We start from the raw sequence: 22412 nt of genomic DNA on the forward strand, positions 1-22412 counted from the left end.
TCAATGTGGGCATCCCCAATTTACGAAATATCCACATCCGTGGTGGATTGGTGAATCGAATTTTTTTGAAATCTCGTATTTTACTTTCAGTAAAAACAAATGATTAATGAAAGATAAAAGATGTTCGGTGAAAAAACAGAAAAAAAAAAAAAAAAAGACATGTCACTCGGTAACTAAACAAAACCCCTTTAACTGTCTATTCAAGGAAAATTTCTCTCATTTCCCTCTCTCTTCCATCTCTTATTGACGAGGCTATTAGTAGAGCTTCCAACATCCCACGAGCCTAAACCTGCATCCCTCAAATTCCTGTTAACCTTATCTCTACAGCTCCATTCTTCAATTATTTCTCTTTGTCTCCTCCGTATTCACCTTTCTTTCATACCTATTATCCAACAACACTAGCTAAATCAACACCACTATCGCTTCTTCTTCATCGTCATCTTTCTTCATTAAATCTATGGCTCTTGAGACATGGTTACTTAAGGTAAAAACAGTGATCTCGAGCACGGTTAGAACTAAGAACAAGATGGTGATCAAGAAATCTCATATTGGTGTCATGGCCTTTGAGATAGCTGGGATCATGTCAAAGCTCCTACATCTATGGCAATCTCTCTCGGATAAAAATATCGATAGCATTCGACATGAAGCAATTACTCTCGAAGGAGTCCGCAAGATCGTCTCCAATGACGACACCTTTCTTCTTAACCTTGCTTGTGCTGAAATAGTAGAGAATCTAAGACTTGTCGCTAAGTCCGTCTCTAGGCTAGGAAAGCAGTGCAGAACTATGGGTCTTCGATGTTTTGATCGCTTGTTAGATGAATTTGCCAATTCGGGGAGTGATCCTCACAATTGGGTATTGAGTTTGAAAGAGATGGAAGCAAAACTAAAGAAGATGGATCATTATGTGACCTTAACTGCGAATCTTCATAAAGAGATTGGTGAGCTTTCGGAGATCGAACATGGATTGAAGAAATTACTACAATGTAGTGAACATGACTTATTGATCAAAGAGAAGAAGATCAGTGAAGTACAACAGAAGCTTGTTCATAAAAAACAAGAGGTGAAAAACTTGAAAGAGAGCTCACTATGGAGGCGAAGCTTCGACATGGTTACATTGTTGCTTGCAAGGTCGGTATTCACAATTCTAGCAAGAATTAAGCTAGTTTTCGAAATTGGACAAGGGCATTCGACCATTAACGATTTGCTACCACGCAGCCTATCGGTGTCTGCTATGGTCTACCCTTCGTCTGAAAGATCTTGTAAACATGATGAGAAGGAAGATCACATTAACAAGTTCTTTGATTTGAACTCAAAGCTACTAAAACCGCCACCGAGTACCTTAGGAGGAGTGGCTCTTGCTCTACATTATGCGAATTTGATTATTGTTATAGAGAAGATGATTAAATCACCACAATTGATTGGTATCGATGCAAGGGATGATCTCTATGGAATGTTGCCTAGTAGTATAAGATCGTCGCTAAGGGCTAGATTGAGAGGAGTTGGGTTTTCGGCCAGTGATCCGGTGCTAGCGGGAGAGTGGCGAGAGGCAATGGGGAGGATCTTGGGTTGGTTATCACCATTGGCACATAACATGATCAAATGGCAAAGTGAAAGGAGCTTCGAACAACAGAATCTGATGCCGAGGACAAATGTTCTTCTTTTACAGACGCTTTACTTAGCGAATCAAGAGAAGACGGAGGCCGCCATTACCGAGCTTCTTGTGGGTCTGAATTATATATGGAGATTTGAGAGGGAGATGAATATTAAGGCCTTGTTGGAATGCTCCGACTTCAATGGGAAATTGAATTTGAAGAATTCAGGTTGAGGGGATGATTTTAATTTTTTTTTTCTTTTTTATTCTCTCTCTCTCTTGTATGGACCATTTATTTTTTCCTTGCCATGGTTTAATTAGATTGAGCTGTTTTGGTTGAGATTAATAGGAGTTTTGGTTTGCTCCTTGCCCTTATATGTAAATGGTACTATAAATGTGTAAATAACATTGTGAGTGATTTATCAATAATAAAATAAAAACATTGTGAGTGGTTTTATTATTATTATTATCATATAAAATGTGACCAATCCTGTAAAAGCCAGACTACCTTGAGTGGGAATAAGCCTCCCAATTGGAACAAAACAATCCTTAGTGCTTAATTTCTACTGATTCATGGGCTTTGATTTAATAAGTTTGTGAACCAAATAATTTTAAAGGATTGAATAATGCTGAAGTGACTTCAACCTCATATGGCACTTCCACTTCTTGACGTGAAAGTGGATAGGAACCATAGATGCTGTTCACGATATGAGGTCCAATCTTGAGATCACTCCAGCGCGATTCAAAAGGATTAAGCGGAAGTCCTGGCACTGTTGGATCTTTATCCAAGGATGCCTAACATCTGCTAGGATATTTGAGTAAAAGATTGCTACACTTTAACATTTCTCACTTCGGGTACAATTTAGATGCATTGTGAATCCAATGTAATGGCATGTTAGAATTCAAGATTAATTCTTGAGAGATTTGATTTCACTATTGAAGTAGTTTTGTACTTTTATTGTTTGATAAGAAAGAAAGACCTCTCACAACAAGAGTGAATTATTGTGGGCCCACTTGTGTGGTGCTTTATTGAATTTCACACGCCAAGTGGGGGTTCAGGGTGTAATGGGTTGGATACCAGTATATACCGTGACCCGATCGAAAATTAATGGGGTTGATGAAACCATCTGACTGGGATACCCTCAAACAATTGGATTTTTGGGTATTTTGATGAGTTATGATTTAGAATGGTGTGCTGTACCTATAATAAAAGTAAGGTATCAACATGACATGTTTTTGTTCGTCTTTAAAACACTTGGGACTCTTAACCTAACTGTGCACGTAGTCTGATGTGTTTGATCTTCAATAAAAATTGTCATGTAGACACCTAACGTTGTTTTAGGAACGGAACACCATTTTGGATCGCAACTCATGTTTGATCCGAACAAGGACAGTTGTCTGTACCATGTACACAGAAGAGTGGGATCCACATCATTGGGAATATCTTCTTGTTAGACCATGGTGCGATTGGTGACCCACTCATTTGGATACCAAATACACACCTTTTGAAGGTGTGATCTCTTAAGAGATATGATGTTTACTACTCGGCTTCTAGTGTTTTGGGTACAAAGGTGTGATCTCTTAAGAGAGATGATGTTTACTACTCGGCTTCTAGTGTTTTGAGTACAAATTCTTTTTAATTTTGTTTATGTTTTGGTGTCTTTGGAATCTGATGATTGATGTTTATCCATTGATATTGTTACTAGAAGCTTGTTTTCCAGCTAAGTCGGATGAAAAAAATATTTCAATCAAACCTTCCGAGTTTTGAGAGAAAAACCATGCAGAATTTTTGTGATATTGAGAAACTTATTGTTTCAAAGCGGCAGAGCTTACTATTTATCGAAATACTTCACCAAAATCTATCATTTTGTACATGAAATTTGATTTTATAGTTCAAAATTAATTTTCTATTCATGAAATAAATAGTGATATTCATCAAAACATAAGTAAAAGAAAAATATTAGTTAAATTTCATGTTGGGCTTCTTAAAATAAAAATATTTCGATATATTTCTTAGAAATATGTCGAAATTTAATACCAATGTGTCATCGAGCTAAACCTTGTGCTAATGGATATGTGTGCATGAGTGATGATCGAAGGGGTGTAGGGTTACAATCAGATTAAGCCCATCTCGATCTCGGACCAGACTTAAGCTGGATTTTTCTTACCTTAAGTTGGACTTGGTTTGTTGGGTTTGGGTTTAGATGAGGTTTCGAGTGTTGGATTTGTATCCTAGGGAAGGACTTTGAAACACTAAGATGATATACAACAAGCATGAAGTAGAACGGATGGACGGGTGAAAGACACAGCAATCTTTGGGTTTGGATGGTTAGATTCTAATTTTAGATTGTCAGAATCAGATTATAGAAATTAATTTTCAGAATTCATATTCTTATTTGAGTAAATTGTTTATAGAAATTGATTTTAGAATCTAGAAATAAAATCAAAATCTATCCCAAAATTTAATAAATGAATTATACTTCATTCTGATTTTAGTTGATTTCTGTAATTTGAACTACCTCATAGCATCAGATTCTAGAATCAGATTATGGGTAAGATCAGATTTCAAAATCCAAACGAAACACCATTAGACTTGATCAATGAAGGACTTTCAATGGGCTGATTTTGGTTCGGCTCATTGTTGCCCAGGCAGTGTTACTAGGTCTGTTTAGTTATCAAGTTAGACTTGTTCATTTTAAGGGTCGAGTTTTGGTTCTTGGCCCATTAGTTGGATTTGGCACATTTACGGGCTAGGCTTGCACATAGGTATATAGGGTCGAGCTTTGGATCTAGGCCTATTAGGCACATGGATGGATCGGACTTAGGTAGGAATTAAAGCCTGTTTATCACTGGGCCATTCAACCATGGCAACGCCCAAGCCGGCCCATTTACAGCCCTAATTAAATCAGAACCTGCGCAAGTTCACAGAAGATCCAACACGGATGATATCACGTGCAACCTTAGCTGTAAATGTCCGCCCAGCTTTGGGGCATTGTTAGGGGTGTCCATTGAGCCCATTGGCCCGCCGGTCCTCCTGCCAAAACAAGGATTAAGGCCTTCATATTGAGCCCGCAAGGGTAGGACCGGGCTCAATAATTTTCATCCCATGAAATCCGGGTTGGGCTAGAGCCTGCTAATGCCCAGCCCAGGCCGTCCTAGCCCGCTATATATATTTTAGCAACATTTATAAAATATTAATTTGATAAATATTTTTCTAATATAGATAAAATATGATGTATAATTACAATTTAGTTTTCATCTCTTACTACAAGTATAAGTTAATAAGATATTAATTGTAAATTCGATAGTGTAATCTTCAAACACAAGATTAAATTATTGTATAAAATGCAAAATTTTCATTAAAAAAAGTGAATTCTAAACAGTTTCTTAGGCCCGAGTCAAGCCTGAGTCCATTAGGGCTTAATTGAATTAGGCTAGTTATAGCCCATCCTTTGAGGCCGAGTTAGGGATCAATAAAGCTCGGTCCGAACAAGCCCATTGACAATTCAAGTGTCACGACCATAACTTCTGTCACCTAGAGTTAGATGTAAACTAGCCCTAGAACTACCTGTGAGCACCCATGTAACAGTATGTAAGATTCAATATGAAGTCATGTCAACCCTGTGCTAGGACATATCTGTTAGCTTAGTGACATTTTTATAATAAGAGAGTATGACCGATTTCCACTTTTGATGTTTCATTTTGGAAACCTAGGAAATGAATATTAGCATACTGGTAGGAAGGGTGCCTAGTGCTTCCCAATCCCTCACCTATACCCATGTTGACTGAAGCCCTCGGGCTAAACTACGTGGAAGTCTCACATGTCATAAGATCATCTATTACTAATAACACATCTATTTACTTTTATAATATGTTATCCTGTGTAATCAACATTATATCAATAAAGTTGTCTCTGGACTTTACCTCATTTACTTGTTTGTTAGGTACGTTTGTGGTGTATAATCATTTTTACAGGCTTGTAAGTGGATTGACACCCCTTACGCTGCATGATCTCGCTTCGAAAGAGCACGGCCATAACACCAAGGCATTGTGTACAGTAGTCAAACCACTTCATTTTATAACAATAACGCTTCTTAACAACTCAATTACGACATTGTATCATTAAGAATTTAAGACCTAATTCAATTTTCATAAAAGACCTTCAAGTTTTACTAATATTATCATAAAAACCTTATTAAATTAGCCACCACTCCATAAATCCATTTTTAAGTACAGTAAAGCCCTGGACCCTACTTGATTGTTATACTCTTCGTACTATCCAAAATTAAGGGCTTTTCAGTCATTTAAAGCGATTGTGATCTGCTCCATACACCGTCTGAATTTTCAAACTGACGACATACCTTTGACCGCAGTCTTCAACGCTATATTGAAGTGACCAAAATACCCTTATCTCAGACTCCTGTCAAAAGTCCATTGTGCATGTTAGCAAATTTCCAATCTCATCAATGGCTTCTGGACATGTTAGCAACTTAGCATAATCAATTAGAGCTGATATGTCACATAATCAGTCTAGACTTTTTACTTGATTTTTTATTTTTATAATCCTTATGAAGTAATCAAATAAATGAAATATTGAAGGAAACGAAAAATCAAGAATTTAGAGGGAAAAAATGCCTAAGTTTTGTCAATCAAATGGGATTTTTTACCTTACAGATTGAAGAAGCTGATTGATTTTTGGAAGAAAATTACGAATTTGTAGAAAGAAGTAGACAGAAGGGTATTTTGATCATTTTCTTCTGTTAGTCTCTCAAAGAAGACTGCAGTCGAAGGGTATGTCAGCATTTTGAAAACATAGGAGCGGATAAAATATTCGCCGAAAGCTAAAGTGATATGCCTAAATTACCCTTTTAAAAATCAACCTGCACACGTGGCCTCTCTCTCTCTCTCTCTCAAGTCTCAACCCAGCGAAGAAGAAAAGCAGAGCAGCCATGAAGCTTTACTGAACCTAAAAAAATGTCGGACCAGGTAAGCTCGCTGTTCATACAGAGAAAAACCTAGTTTCTCTTTTTCTTCATTTCTCGAGATCAGATTATCTGGGAATGGCTTCTTCGGAAGCCAATTCCAGTTTAATTCTAATAATAATTCCAGCTCTAGAGAAGATTATCAAGAACACTTCATGGCGGAAACACTCGAAGCTCTCTCACGAGTGCAAATACCTAATAGAAAGGCTAAATTCTCCCGAAAAGTTCCCATCGATCCCAGACGAATCCGAACCCAACGTTTCAATTCCTGGTCCCTTGATCGAATTCTCTCTCGCAGAATCCGAATCGATTCTCAGTCCTCTGATCTCCGCTTGTGGATCGGGAGTTCTGAAAATAGCTGATCCTGCTTTGGATGCAATCCAGAAACTGATTTCTCATAAATACATTCGAGGCGAAGCTGATCACTCTGGAGGATTTGAAGGTAAGCTTTTGAATCGTTTGATGGAATCGGTGTGTAAGTGTCAAGGTTTGGGAGATGATGCTGTTGAGCTCATGATGCTTAAAACGATGCTTTCGGCTGTTACTTCGACCTCGTTTCGAATCCATGGCGATTGTTTGTTGCAGATCGTTAGGACTTGTTATGATGTGTATTTGAGGAGTAAGAGTGTTGTTAATCAGATTACAGCCAAGGCTTCTTTGATTCAGATGTTGTTGATTGTGTTTCAGAGAATGGAGGCCGATTCTTGGATTGTTTCGATTCAGCCAATTGTGGTTTCTGAGTTGATAGACTCAATGGATAAACCTGATGTGGATGGGAGCATGACTCAATTTGTACAGGGATTCATTGATGTGGTTTTGCATACGATGACACCGAGGAAGGGGTCATTAGTTAGGCACAATAGTGCATTTGATACTACCACTGTTGAATCCGCAAATCCGGCGGATCTGTTGGATTCGACAGATAAAGACATGTTAGATGCTAAATATTGGGAGATTAGTATCTATAAGAGTGTGTTGGAAGGAAGGAAGGGGGAATTGGCGTATGGAGAAGCCGATATAGATGATGATGTGGAAATTCAGATAGGTAATAAGTTGCGTCGGGATGCATTCTTAGTGTTCAGAGCGCTTTGTAAGCTCTCCATTAAAACACCTCACAAAGAGGCTTTGGGTGATGCACAGTTGATGCGGGGGAAGATTGTTGCTTTGGAGTTACTGAAGATTTTACTGGAGAATGCTGGAGATATCTTTAGGACTTGTGAAAAGTATGTCTTTCTTAGAATCTTTATTGTTGTGAGTTTAGTAGTTCATTGGATTCTCTTCCTACTTGTTTATTAGTAGTTAGTATAAAAGGCTGGCATTTTGAGATTTAAGTTGTCATTCATTGATTTTATGCTCATTATGCACGTTTATCTTTTCTAGAGTACCAGAGCTATTGCATTTATATTCACAGTGTGAGGTAAAGTGTGGATTAGTTTTTTTTGATAAGTAAAGGGTTAATGGTTAGCAAGGTCAAGGTGGGTTTAAGGGGATTTGAAACTAGGATGTGAGAACAACACTCTACGTCTTACCTACTTAATTAAGTTGGCGCTTCATAAGGTGTGGATTAGTTTTTGACAGGTTCCTAATCAACCAATGCAGGACGCAAATCAAACCTATAGTCATGGCTTCAGTGGCAATTTTATAATTATTTAGGTTGCCACTTGTATAGGTCCTGAGTTATTTTGTTATCACTCTTATTTTGTTGGGATTAGTTTTAGGTTAGTTATTTTTTAGCCTTGAATTGTTTTTGGTTATTTTTGGAGTTTTATTTGAGTCTAAGTACTATTCAAGATATTTTTCTTTAAGCCTTATTTTGAGAGGTCAAAGCTTGTTTTATTATGTTGATTTTTCATGTCATTTGAAAGGTAATTCATTACATATCCAACAAGCTCAAGATTTTGCAATTCTGATGAATTTTGAGAAAGTTATGGCCAAAATACTAATAGGGTACCGGTTTTACATGGAATTTGCATCTCAAGGCTAAAAAGGTCAAAGTTTAAATCATGTTAGGATTAGGGTTTGAGTCTAACATGGGAAAGCCTATTATATAGACAGCTATAGTAATTGATTTTTCTCAGTTTATTGAATAAAAATAAATTTTACTACTCTCTTATTGAGTTTTCTCCAATGATTAGATGTGGTCATATGGTGTGTGACCATCTTGTTGTGAAGAACCCTTAGTGTGATTCCAAGGTAACTCTTCTATTTTTCTATTAGTTTCTTTTTCATCATTATCATCATCTATTCTTTCTCTTCATTTCCTTTTCTTTATTTTATATTTTAGATCAAAATACTCTAAATCCTTCCCCATTAGGCCAATTTAGTTTTTCTCATTCGAAAATTATTACTGTTTGTTTGGTTGAATGTTCACATCATATTTCTAATTGCAAAACCTTGCATTATTCTTTCAATATATAGCAATTGAGATCTTTGAAACCTTTTTCTTAAAGACCCTTTCTATAATTTTATTTCTTCTTCATCACCACCTAATTAGCCTTTCCACTATCATCCCCAAAGTAGAACAACCTAGAATCGAACAAATCTAGGTTGTCCTACATCAGTGGGTAGGAAAAAAAAAGGAACACCTGAAAACCCATGAGTGATAATTACATAATATTGCTTTATCCAAAATTAAAGATCAAGAAACCTGTTCATATATTACATAAGTAAACCGAAATGCCATTCATCTGTGCTTCATGATGTTGGATTAATAAAACCAATTCTAAAGTACAACTCCAAAAGTTAATTATATATCAAAGTTGTAATGGAGACTTAAAAATGCTGATCAACAAGTATGCATGATGAAATTGTTAAAAAAGGTTATGCGGGACTAAAATAAAATTTTGGTCATCATAGACTTGAATCACATTTCCAAATCCCCCCTTTTTACTTCTTTTTATGCCGTCATCAATTTCTTTGTATCGTCCATCCAAAATTTAGCTTCCTCCAATTGTTAGAAGTCAACAAGCCCTGAGGTCTAATAGGGGTTGGGATTCCTCTACATACTAACCTAATTGTTCATTTTAAGCACTTAAGTTGCATATATAATAATTTAGTCTAAGGCATTGACGCTATGTGGGCGATGAGGGATACCTAGGCGTCTCACTGCCTAGGCCAGCAAAATAAATTTTATTTGGTATATTCTTTCTATTAAAAACTATGCAAATGTAGTTAAATTATTAGGAAAGAGAGTTCACCCTGCAAAATTTGAATTGCTTTTTATATTTCTCTGGGTAATTTGTGTAACTTCTACCTTGGATAACTGGATATATATATTTCATATATTACATGTGTAAGACTAAGGTGTAGGGTTTGTCTTGGGTGATTTAGTTCTCTATCCTTAGATAAGGTGTGTACACCTTTGTCTGGTCTAGTTTGTCAGCTCAACTCAAAATCTTCTGCAACTTTCCTTATCAACATAAGAAAACAATGAAAATGTGACAAAAATTTCAGTGTGATCTTCTGTCAGTCAATCCCACCTGCATGGTGATCCTCACTTCTTTTGTCAACACATGTATTTAATGTCTTCTGATATGTAGTGCCACTTTCTTTGTTGCTGGATTGCCTTTGTTTGGATTTTTTACATTCTTTCTTCTAAGTGTTGGCATAACTGATGATTTCTCATGTCCATGATGCACCGCAACATGCCTTTTTATGTGTTTTATAGTTAGATTTTTTGTTATTTCTGCTTCTTTTTTTTGAAAGTTATTCTATATTATTAAGTGAGTTACCTAGATTGTAATTTCCAATCTGATGAATTTCACTCGTAATGGAACAGGTTTTTAGGTGCTGTAAGGCAATACTTATGTCTATCATTGTTGAAGAACAGCACTTCCACTCTTCTGATTGTTTTCCAACTTTCTTGCTCCATTTTCCTGAGTCTGGTATTGAGATTTAGAGCTGGATTGAAGGCAGAGATTGGTGTATTCTTTCCTATGATTGTTCTAAGAGTTTTGGAAAATGTTACTCAACCAAATTTTCAGCAGAAAATGATTGTACTTAGGTTTCTGGAGAAACTGTGTGTTGATTCACAGATCCTTGTGGATATTTTCATTAACTATGATTGTGATGTCAATTCATCTAACATATTTGAGAGGTATGCTATTTTCGTTCCAACATGTACCTGTTTCCTATTTTGTTGTAAAACTCAGCATCGACAGTTTTGGTTTTGGAGCTCAGTTGTTCGGAGAACTTACTTATACGTATCTTATCCTATTATCCCGACAGGATGGTAAATGGACTTCTGAAAACAGCTCAAGGTGTCCCTTCAGGTGTTGCCACTAATCTATTGCCACCACAGGATGCCAATATGAAACTTGAAGCAAGGAAATGCTTAGTGGAGATTTTGAGATCTATGGGGGATTGGATGAATAAACAGTTGCACATTCCAGATCCTCATTCTCCTGAGAAATCAGAAGCACTTGAGAATGGTCCTGAATCTGGAAGTATTCCTTTGGCTAATGGGCCAGCTGAAGGATCCGAATCTCATTCTGAAACCTCCATTGAACAACGACGGGCTTATAAGCTTGAACTTCAGGTAGACAAATTTATGTTTGTCAATTTTCTCCCTCCTGAGTATTCTTTTCGACTGGCCATTGTCTGCGTGATCTAATGTAAGACTCATGACAGGAATGTATTTCTCTTTTTAATCGGAAACCCAAAAAGGGTATTGATTTCCTTATAAAGGCAAAGAAGATAGGCAACTCGCCAAAGGAGATAGCAGTTTTCCTTAAAAATGTTTCTGGATTGAACAAGAATTTGATTGGTGATTATCTAGGAGAGAGAGACGAGTTACCTCTGAAAGTCATGCATGCGTATGTGGATTCCTTTGACTTTCAAGGAATGGAATTTGACGAGGGAATCAGAGCCTTTCTTCAAGGCTTCAGGTTACCTGGTGAAGCACAGAAGATTGACCGAATCATGGAAAAATTTGCTGAACGTTATTGCAAATGTAATCTGAAGGTTTTCAGTAGTGCAGATACTGCCTATGTCCTTGCGTATTCTGTGATATTGCTCAACACTGATGCACATAACCCTATGGTTAAGAACAAGGTATATATCTGTTTGTCAATACATAAGAGCAAGATATATTAGTCCTTGAAATAAGTAAAAAATAGCATCTTTAACAACTCATTATATGACTGGTGATCCAGATGTCGCCTGATGAATTTATAAGGAATAACCGTGGCATAGATGATGGAAAAGATCTACCTGAAGAGTATTTGAGATCCTTGTATGGACGGATTTCAAGAAATGAGATTAAAATGAAAGAAGATAATTTAGCTCCTCAACAGAAGCAGTCTGTCAACTCAATCAGAAAATTAGGTTTGGATGGTATTTTGAATATTGTGATTCGCAAGCGAGAAGAACATATGGAGATCAATGATGATCTCATCAGGCACACACAAGAGCAATTCAAGGAAAAAGCTCGCAAGTCTGAGTAAGTCCAAGTAGCACCACTATAAATTTTGAACATCAACACACATGATATACTGTGAGATGTTTTAGTCTTCGTGATGTGTTGTCTTCTTGTGAATGGATGAACAAGATTCATTCAGGTGTCCCAAATATTTGGGATAAGGTTTTGATGATGATGACGATGATATGTATTTTTTTGTTATTTTTGCCAATCCAGACCATTATTTCTGAGATTTGAATATGGATTCTCCTATTGTATGGCCAAATCTATTTTCAGTTGAGTCTTATCCACAAAATTGTGAACTTCTTTAATTTGTCCTTTTGATCTGGATCTCTCTTGCAATTTGTAGGTCAATGTACTATACAGCAACAGATGTGGTGATTTTGAAACTTATGGTCGAGGTCTGCTGGGCCCCTATGTTGGCTGCTTTCAGTGTTCCACTTGACCAGAGCAATGATGATGTAGTAATAGCCCAGTGTCTTCAGGGTTTCCGCTATGCGATCCATGTTACTGCAGTAATGTCCATGAAGACTCATAGAGATGCTTTTGTTACTTCTCTGGCTAAGTTCACTTCCCTCCACTCACCTGCGGATATCAAGAAGAAAAATATTGATGCTATTAAGGTTTGTGCTCGGTTTTATCTTCTTGTTCTTGCTATACAATTTAAAAAATTGTATGGGGTAAACTTTGCATGGTGTCAGCTTATATTTGTCTGTATTTCATGATAGTGTTGGATTATATGGTCCTTGATTGGTTTCTCGTGTTTCTGAACATCAAAGCAAGCGTTGGTATGGATATTTTTCAAGAACCCCTAATTGATATTGGATTAAGACTCTTAAGTTAGTTGGAAGTTTTATCTTTCTTCGAATCCCTTGATTTAATATTTTTGGAGTAGTCCTTTAGGGTTTTAACTTAGCCTATGATCATTTTCAATCGCATATTAGATTTTCTTTATAATTTATAGTAGAATTAGCTTCGTTTATGCTTTTCTTTGTTCTTATAAATTAATTCAGATCTCAGATTCCACATTTTAGTTAAGTTTGCATTGTCCTGCATCATGATGGTCATCTCGAGCCTCCCTGTTTATTTAATGAAATTTTTTACCTATCAACCAAACGCAAAACAAAAAAATCTCCAAGATTTTAGCGGAGATTTGTGGTGATCTCTCTCAAGTTCTTGTGCGAGTATTGTTTTCTTTTGATTTCTCTTCCCTATTCCTATTATATTTTCTCTATTGTTACCTATTATTGCATCACTTTTTAAGTTTATTATTGTTGATCAGGCATGAAGATATGCCATGGATCTATTACCAAACTATCATTTTCTTATGCTGCTGTAAATAGTATTCTCACATCATGATTTGGCATTGCACTGCATGTTACAGGCAATTGTCAATGTTGCTGACGAAGATGGGAATTATTTACAAGAAACCTGGGAACATATCTTGATATGTGTTTCCCGTTTTGAGCATTTACATCTCTTAGGAGAGGGTGCTCCATCAGATTCTACTCTCTCTTTGATTCCTCAGAGTGCTCCTGAAAAATTGAGACCGGTCAAGTCAGCTATCCTTCCTGTTCTGAAAAGTAAGGGACCCGGAAAGATTCATCGTGCAATTTCAATTGCCAGAAGAGGTTCGTACGATAGTGCTGGAATTGGTGGCCATGCTTCTCGGTTAGTTATACCGAAACAAATGAGCAATTTAGTTTCCAACTTAAACTTGTTGGAACAAGTTGGAAGCTCTGAAATGAATCGTATATTCACACAGAGTCAAAGATTGAATAGTGAGGCAATAATTGATTTCGTTAAAGCCCTTTGTAAGGTGTCCATGGAAGAATTGCAATGTATCTCTGATCCACGGGTTTTCTACCTTACAAAGATTGTTGAGATTGCGTACGAACCATTCTCACTTTCAGCTCATTTCCTTTCTTTGGCATACTTCATAAATGTGTAGTGTGCGAAAATGCTCCTGTGAATATATTTATTTTTACAGGCACTACAACATGAACTGTGTGTGTAAAAATTCTTCCATGAATATTTTTTTTTTTGCAGGCACTACAACATGAATCGTATAAGGCTTGTGTGGTCAAGTATCTGGTATATACTCTCGGATTTCTTTGTCACCATTGGCTGTTCTGAAAATCTCTCGATTGCAATTTTTGCAATGGATTCCCTACGTCAACTAGCCATGAAATTCTTAGAACGAGAGGAATTGGCTAATTACAACTTCCAGAATGAGTTTATGAAGACTTTTGTCATTGTTATGCGGAAGAGCAGGTCAGTTGAAATCAGAGAGCTAATCATCAGATGTGTCTCCCAGATGGTCTTTTCACGTGTCAATAATGTCAAATCAGGGTGGAAAAGCATGTTCATGGTATTGATTCTGCTCAATCTCCTTTCTTTTGTTGTTGTGGATTGATTTCTTTATTATTATGGTTTTATTTCATCCTTTTTGAACTTTGGGACTGACCCATGTAAGTCTACTGTTGAAGCATTCCCATGATTACATTTCTTAGTTATTTACTCTTTTGTCCTTATAAACCAAATTCATTGAATTATCATACCCCAGGCACTCTAATTTTTGTTTTTTCTTCAGGTCTTCACTACTGCAGCTTATGATGACCACAAAAACATAGTACTTCTGGCCTTTGAGATCATAGAGAAGATTGTTCGGAACTACTTTCCATATATAATTGGAACTGAAACCACTACCTTTACGGATTGTGTGAACTGTCTGATCGTATTCACTAATAGTAGGCTCAACACAGATATTAGCCTCAATGCAATTGCTCTTCTTCGCTTTTGTGCTGCTAAACTTGCAGAAGGAGATCTTGGTTCCACTGCACGAAATAAAGACAATGAAGCTTCTGTAAAAATTGCTCCATCATCCCCTCAAACTGGCAAAGATGCAAAACAACATTGTACAGAATTTCCTAATCATGTGTATATCTGGTTTCCATTATTGGCAGGTGAGGGAAATGCATCTGAAGTCTGAACTGGTATTTGCAGATGTGGTCAGGGGCATTTTGGAGATGCTCGATATCTCAACCTATTTTGGGCTTGAGTATTTACCAAACAGTATACATAAAATTACTCCTGTTCCAGTCTAAATGAATCATGTTCTTCAATTCCAGTCTGTCTATGGCCACATCTGTTATTGAAACTGTGTTCATATCCACTTTCACATTCAATCCATGTTCTTTTGGATAGTCCTCTTGCTCTTCTAGAACCTTCAACTTGAATATTTCTTCAAGCTGGGCTGTAGTTGATTTTTGGTGAACTTTTGCTCAAACCGTCGACTTTTTCTTAGTTTATTGCCTATTGGAGCTATTCTTATATTTTTTCAAATGTGTTCATTTCTAAATTTATCTTACCAATGTTTCAACCCATCCATCTCAATATCCTCATCTTTGATATGTTCAATTTATTAACATGATGTTTCTTGACCCTGAACATTCAATTATATTACTCATAGCTGGTCTTACTGTTGTCTTGTAAAATTCTCCTTTTAATTTGGTTGGCATGCATTGATTATGTAGCTCTCCAAAAGCACACCTCCACTTTAACCATCTAGCTCTAATAGTATAGGCTACATCTTCATCAATCTCTCGGGTGGTCACCTCAATGCCTGTTTTTTAATGAAATTATCTTTTATCTATCAAAAATAAACTCTTCATCAATCTCCCATTCCTTGTGCATAATAAACCTGATATAATGGAAGTAGTCGCTTCAGGGTATTTCTTGACTGTTAATTTTTCACACTTCACATACTTAGTTTGGTTCTATTTGTTCTAAAGCTTTAACTCCAACACTTCTCTTCATAAGTTTAGCTCTGTCTGTCCCAATCACATCAACTTCATCATCTTCAAATAACAAATGCCACAGAACATGCTCTTGAGTATGAGCTTCTACTTCATCTATAAGTTGAGCAAAAAATATGGACTTAATGAAAATCCCTGAAGTTAACCAATTGCAACTGGAAACTCATTCGACACCTCTTCATTTGTTCTCACACTAGTCACAATCCTCTCATACATTTCCTTAACTGGTTTTCTGATATATCCATTTTTTGCCCTAATCCATGTTCAATCACCTTTTCCCATAGTTTTAGTGGCTCATAAGTTTAATACCTTGATAATTGGTATAATTCTATAGGTGTTCTTTAATCTTATATAGGCATTACGATGGTTTTTCTCCATCCATCCAATATCTTTCTACCATTTAAAATATTATTGCATAGCTTAGTTAAAGAAGGCAATCAAAAACTTCCCATGCTTTCTCTTAATTCTATCGGAATACCACTCGGTCCTAAGGCTCTACCTATTTTTATCTTTGCTCGAGTTGTTTTCACTTGTGTCCCCAAGTCTATTTAGTGGTGCTCATTTAGTAATTTCTAATAATAACCCCTCCACCTTTCCCTAATCTCTTCATCTCTTACCAAGTCTTCCTCATCTTCACCCTTGGTGCACCTAACATTTTAAATCGTTAGTTTCCCCTTCCCTAATTCATGCCAACTTATGGACATTTATCTCACATTTTCTAGTACCCAACTTTTTGTATAGATCATCAACCTGATATATTATCTATTAAATCACTTTTAAATATGGAACGAGTATTTAATTAAAAAAACATGTTCTGTGCAGGGCTGTCAGAACTTAGCTTTGACCCAAGTCTAGAAATCAGAAAAAGTGCTCTGCAAGTTCTGTTTGATACTTTACTCAACCATGGTCATCTTTTCTCATTGCCTTTGTGGGAACGAGTATTTGATTCGGTCCTTTTCCCCCTATTTGACTATGTTCGGCATGCTCTTGATCCTTCTGGAGGAACCTCACAAGTTCTAGAACTTGATATCGATACTAATGAGCAAGATCGAGATGCATGGCTCTATGAAACATGCACATTGTCCCTCCAACTAGTTATTGATCTCTTTGTTAAATTTTATGATACTGTCAATCCACTACTGGGAAAAGTGCTGCTGTTGCTGTTAAGTTTCATTAGGCGCCCCCACCAGAGCCTTGCAGGCATTGGCATTACTGCATTTGTTCGTTTAATGAGCAATTCGGGGAATCTATTTTTCGAGGAAATGTGGTCAGACGTTGTTTTTTCATTAAAAGAAGCAGCTAATGCCACTCTTCCTGATTTCTCATGTATCCTTCATGGGGGTACTTTGGCACGACACCATAAAAATTCTTCAAGTAGACAAATTAATGGAGAGCCTGCTGGGTCTGTCATGCTTGATTATGATCTGGAGTGTTTGAGCCCACATAGCCTTTATTTGGCAATCAATGATGTTAAGTGCCGCTTTGCTGTTCAGCTTCTGTTGATTCAGGTATTTGATTTTATTCCCTATACATCCCATATCTACAACTTCATTTTTTTGGGCATTGTGTCATTCATCTTTTAAGCAAGAAGAGAGGCTGAATTGCTGTTTTTTTATGATTGTTCTTACATGAGACTGCACCCATCTTTGTCTAAGTAGAATCTTTTGTTTAATTTTGCAATTATGACAGGCTGTTTGGTTGGTTTAGATGAATCCATAAAATAATATAATAATGTAGCATGTTTTGCTTATAATATAAGCATTTTCTTACATAAATACCTAAAAAAATATTGACAAGACTTGAATCCTCCTTCACTATGATTTTGACCAACTTCAGTTGAAGTAGTGAGCTCCTAACACATTAAGGAAAGAATTTGTTTCATACCCATTGACATTGTGATTATTTATTTTTAGATAAATCATGCAAGTTTACGCGATGATCTGAACAGAGATGTTGAAAAAATCTTATTTCCCACCCGGAACATATTTCTCAAAATGATTCATTTGTTTCAGTTTTACCATATTCCCATAGTTTTTGAGTTTTTCTTGTTAAAGGAAGATTAATTACGTAGAATTTGGTTTCTTTTCCATGTGTGCTTGAATGCTTTAACTGTACAGATATCATTTGAACCTGAGACTTTTTCCATCTAAATCTTTGTAGGCTATAATGGAGATCTATAACATGTATAAGACTCAGCTTTCAGTGAAAAACATTGTGGTGCTATTTGATACTTTGCATGCTGTGGCATCCAATGCTCACAAAATAAACAGTGACAGTAATCTTCGGTCAAAGCTACAGGAGCTTGGTTCATTGATCCAAATGCAGGACCCTCCGTTGTTGCGCTTGGAAAACGAATCCTACCACATTTGCCTCACTTTCTTACATAATCTAATACTAGACAGGGCTGAAGAGGTTGAAGTGGAGGCCCACCTCATTGACCTCTGCAAGGAGATCCTACAGGTTTACCTCGATACAGCAAATCCAGGAAAGCTATCAAAGGTATCTTCTTGCGTAATTCCACTTGATTCCGTGAAACGAAGAGAGTTAGCAGCACGAGCGCCAAATGTTGTGGCAACCCTCCGGGCTATAAGTGATTTGAGAGATGACGTGTTTCGGAGGAATTTAACTCACTTTTTTCCACTTCTGTCAGGCTTGATAAGTTGTGAACATGGGTCGAGCGAAGTTCAGATGGCCTTGAGAAACATACTCGGTGCATTTTTGGGTCCAGTTTTACTTCCATCCTGCTGAAGGTATCAAAATCTGCCCCATACTCGTGTGAGCCTTTTTTGTGTTTCGATCATTATTGAGGAATTGTAGATTAGTGTCTGTAGAATGAGCAATGATTTTAGATTACCAGATTGCTTCTTGACTTCTGGTAGTGTACAGAGGTAGTTGATGTTGTTGTATGGTATAATTTGTCATTGTCAGGCTAATAAAATCCTAAAAGAGCTACATGTACAAGATAGTTCATTTAGCGTATAAATTGATAAGATATTGGGGAATGTAGAAGCCAGGAATTACCTGTAAATAATTAGAATAATGCTGAAGTGACCTCAAGATTGTACCTCATATCGCACATCCTGACATGGAAAATTTGTTAGAACCATAGATGCTTTTTCATTGAGATACGAGTCAAAAAACATCTATGGTTCCTACGCACTTTCACGTCACGATGTGCGAAATGGGATACAATCTTGAGGTCACTCAGCATGACTCAAATAATTATAATAAATCAAGTCCAGTTGCATTACCACACCTGATACAAGTAGGAAACGTCAGTTAAGCCGTAGTTAGTTAATAGCCGTTTAACTGATTACATTACACTACATTTTCTCTTTGGCCATGGGCCATGACCGAACTATCCATCACACCAATGATTTAGATAAGATGTATCTCTAGGAGTAGAATTTCCCAAAGAAACTAATCTGTTTTCCTCCCATCTCAGCTGTATGGATGATGCAGTGAATCAATTATCAATATTGTGAATAAAGAAATTTTGATTTTTATAAAGTTGTAGACCTCATCATTTAATTTAAGATCATCTTTATTTATTTATTTATTTTTTAATTTTATTTTATAGTTTCTACACTTAAAACTTTCAAGAATATTTTCTTCTTTTAAATATTTCAGATTCAAATTAAAAGTCAATCAAACATCTAAAGGTTTTAGGTGTTGGTATAACGTATAAGGGGTGCAATCTTAATTTTAAAGAACTAGTGGGGTCTTTGTAATTCAACCAAGTTCTTGAGGGTAGTCCCAAAAGACCGTTAAATCATTAGTCTTGCTTTGAACAACATGGCGTGCGTGGATTTGGAACCTTTGACAAAATCAATCCGAGGCATAAAAGTTATGACCGTCCAATGTTCTAGAATCTTGACGCAGGAGCAAGACGGCAATGCACCTCCACGGAATGTTTCAACCCCTCTTAGGCTCTTATTATAAGCGAATAAAATTTCTTTTTTGAATGCCACGTGGCTGTACATATAATATGTTACTAAACATCAAAGACCACTATAGAAAATATTTTTGAGAAAACTTATTGAAATATCTCGACACTTGATGGGGGCCTCTTAAAAATCAAACCAAACCTGTGATCTAATGAGGCTCGACTAGATTTTATAAAAGAAATCCTTTTGGGGGATGAACCATCACTTTTTGTTAATGATATTTTCTATGAAAATAAATGAATGTAATTAAAAAAAATATATATATATATTTTTAATTTTTTTAATAAATGTAAATGGGTTCAATCATGATTGAATTGATATAAGTAAAAACAAAAAAATGGTCCTGTTACTCCTATATACTTTTTGGAGTATTAATATAACTTGTTAGGTGGTTAGTCAATTGACTCTCTAATGTGACAAATTTGAGAATTGTAGATCTGTACGTCTTGAAATACAAGATTGTATTTACCTATAAAAAAATGTATCTCGAGAGAATTGTGTATCTTGAGACATACAGATTTACAATTCTCGAACCTATCACGTCAAAGAGTTGATTGAGTATACCACCTAACAAGTTATATTATCACGACTCTTTCTACTATATTGGATTTCTACATAAGTTACTCGAAATGAAACATTCACAATTTCATAAAGCATAGCCAATCTTAAGATGCCACTCCATGAAAGCGCTAGACAAGTTGATGGATGAATCAAACCTTGTTGATTAGATATCTCATGATCTTCGTTGAGAAACAATTAAACATCCTATTTGATGTGTGCGCTTCGTACCATTGTCAACTCCCACAAAGGAAGAGGAAAATGTAAGCCGGCCACATGCGGTGCGGATCATGATTGACGCAACGACCTCTTTAAACCACAAGAAACGTAAAATGACGGAAATATCCCTTCTTCTCTCCCTCTCATTCGTTAATTAATGTTACTGCTAATGTTTGATACAGGATTACAGCGTGTCAAATAGAGGACTGACCGTTCCATCAATGAATATGTGTGGCCCACCTTTTCTGTTGATGGGAAAGGCAGTCTCCTGGTCCCGACTCCCGAGAGTGACTTATAATAATTGATCGTAATTTTTTTTTTATAAGAATTATTAGTGACATCCCAACTTTTACTTATTATACTATAATTTTTTTAATTATTTATCACACCTCAATTAAAGATGAAAACACTCTTCAAATATTACAAAAATTTGGCTCAAATTATAATCTCAACATTATAAAAGATTATAATATTCAGTTCAAACAATTTCAGTAATTGTTCACAATCATAGTTAGATTCATATAATATCCTTTAAAAAAAACGAGAGGTTTTTTTTGGCACCTCAATTGTTATTAATAATTTGAGTCAAACCTTATAATGTTTAAAGAGTGTGTTTTAAGGTTTAATTGCGGTATGATAAATAATTAAAGAAGAGATTGTAGTGTAATAATTAAAATTTGGGATACTATTAGAAGTTGTCTTTTAAATCTCGTGGCGAGAAATCACCAATCAGGTTGATCTGGGTGGTTAGCCAATTATACTAACCATTTGGGTTAAAATTTATACTTTTCTATTAAAATCCAACTAGCCTTAATAAGTTAGTAAGGATATCACCCTTGCTAAGGTCCTTGGGTTCACCTTGTAGCATCCAAAATCATGATTGGATGCTTTAGGGTGTTCAAGAAAAAATTCTATGAACTATGAAAAAAAAAAAATTTCAAAAAAAAGTTATTTTTCACCGTTGAATATTAATTTTAAATTTGAGAGTTAGGTGGAAGTTCGGTAGTCGTTAAGGGGATTCTTATTTGCACAAACGATACTTTGAACTTGAAACTAGCATGAAGAAATTAGCAATGCTTCTTTATCATTTGAGTTTTTCTGTCAGATTGGTCGCTTAGGTTCTTTGGTCTCTACCTAGACCCGATGAAAAAATTGGATCCTCACCTTCCTTCGAATTATCACTAGTAGTCTATTTAAGGTTCCAAACTCAATGGTGGCAACCAAACATGAGAGTTTCACTCTTTGCGGGACTTAACTCGACACCTTACAACATAAGTGGACAACAATCATGCATTATCCGTATCTGCATTCCCAAAGGGACCCCTCTCTTTTAAGAAGATTCGTGATATGTCAAACCCTTTAAAACCTTGGATCAAGTACAAAATAAAAAAAATTTGGATCTAAGTTTTTTGATGATATTTAGAGGACTGTAGTATTGGATTGTTGATGTGATAATCCATTTGAGTAAAACGACCCTTAATAAGGCTTAGGAAAGTGTTTTTCTTTGTGTTATCACTTATCAGAGGTATGTGCAAGTTTCCTCAGGAGTAGGTTGTAACGTTCTCTTTCAATGGACCTAAGAACATACCAAGTGGCGCACAATGAAGATGTGGTGTTTGGTAGCTATCTAATGACGAGGAGTACAGCATCTACACTCTTTCACTATTTGACTAAGCCGGCAAATCCGCATGTTTCACACATGGTTCACACGTAAACAGCTAACCCCCAGCATCTGCGCGACCGGCTTTGAACAAAGAATAAGGTTGACTGCACACGGTATTGGTACGTGGTTGGATACGCGAATGACGTGGCAAAAGCAAAGAACCGCACATATTTTTTTGTGTATCCCGATGATAGCGATCTACAGTTCTGTGCCCT

The 22412-nt window shown here is 36.3% G+C and overlaps 2 protein-coding genes across 3 annotated transcripts; both read left to right on the forward strand.

Annotated features, from left to right (window-relative positions):
* The first annotated feature begins 243 nt into the window (after positions 1-243).
* Positions 244-2036, forward strand: LOC147389538 (protein PSK SIMULATOR 1). Its single transcript, XM_086417544.1, has one exon. The coding sequence runs from the start codon at positions 458-460 to the stop codon at positions 1823-1825; it is 1368 nt and encodes a 455-aa protein (XP_086273670.1). The 5' UTR covers positions 244-457; the 3' UTR covers positions 1826-2036.
* A 4461-nt stretch (positions 2037-6497) lies between these two features.
* Positions 6498-18812, forward strand: LOC147389539 (brefeldin A-inhibited guanine nucleotide-exchange protein 2-like). Of its 2 annotated transcripts, XM_086417594.1 has the most exons (12): positions 6874-7015; positions 7261-7796; positions 10352-10669; positions 10801-11110; positions 11203-11625; positions 11727-12013; positions 12342-12615; positions 13377-13882; positions 14042-14363; positions 14586-14958; positions 16633-17318; positions 17971-18812. In XM_086417594.1, exons 2-12 carry the CDS (start codon positions 7264-7266, stop codon positions 18556-18558), a joined length of 4620 nt encoding a protein of 1539 aa, XP_086273720.1. In that variant the 5' UTR covers positions 6874-7015; positions 7261-7263; the 3' UTR covers positions 18559-18812. The 2 variants fall into 2 exon arrangements, with proteins under 2 accessions (XP_086273719.1, XP_086273720.1); XM_086417593.1 differs by having other exon boundaries at positions 6498-7796.
* The last annotated feature ends 3600 nt before the right edge of the window (positions 18813-22412 follow it).

This window comes from Akebia trifoliata, chromosome 12 (genome assembly GCF_017979445.1).
Source record: "Akebia trifoliata isolate Shusen 1 chromosome 12, ASM1797944v1, whole genome shotgun sequence".
In the NCBI taxonomy this organism is placed as follows: Eukaryota; Viridiplantae; Streptophyta; class Magnoliopsida; order Ranunculales; family Lardizabalaceae; genus Akebia; species Akebia trifoliata.

Bases quoted from the DNA above. Each gene is read 5' to 3' on its own strand.
- LOC147389538 (XM_086417544.1), top strand. From the start codon at position 458: ATGGCTCTTGAGACATGGTTACTTAAGGTAAAAACAGTGATCTCGAGC.
- LOC147389539 (XM_086417593.1), top strand. From the start codon at position 6,652: ATGGCTTCTTCGGAAGCCAATTCCAGTTTAATTCTAATAATAATTCCA. The intron at 13,883-14,041 runs GTACGAACCATT...TTTTTTTTGCAG, and splicing joins ACAAAGATTGTTGAGATTGC to GCACTACAACATGAATCGTA. The intron at 17,319-17,970 runs GTATTTGATTTT...AAATCTTTGTAG, and splicing joins TTCAGCTTCTGTTGATTCAG to GCTATAATGGAGATCTATAA.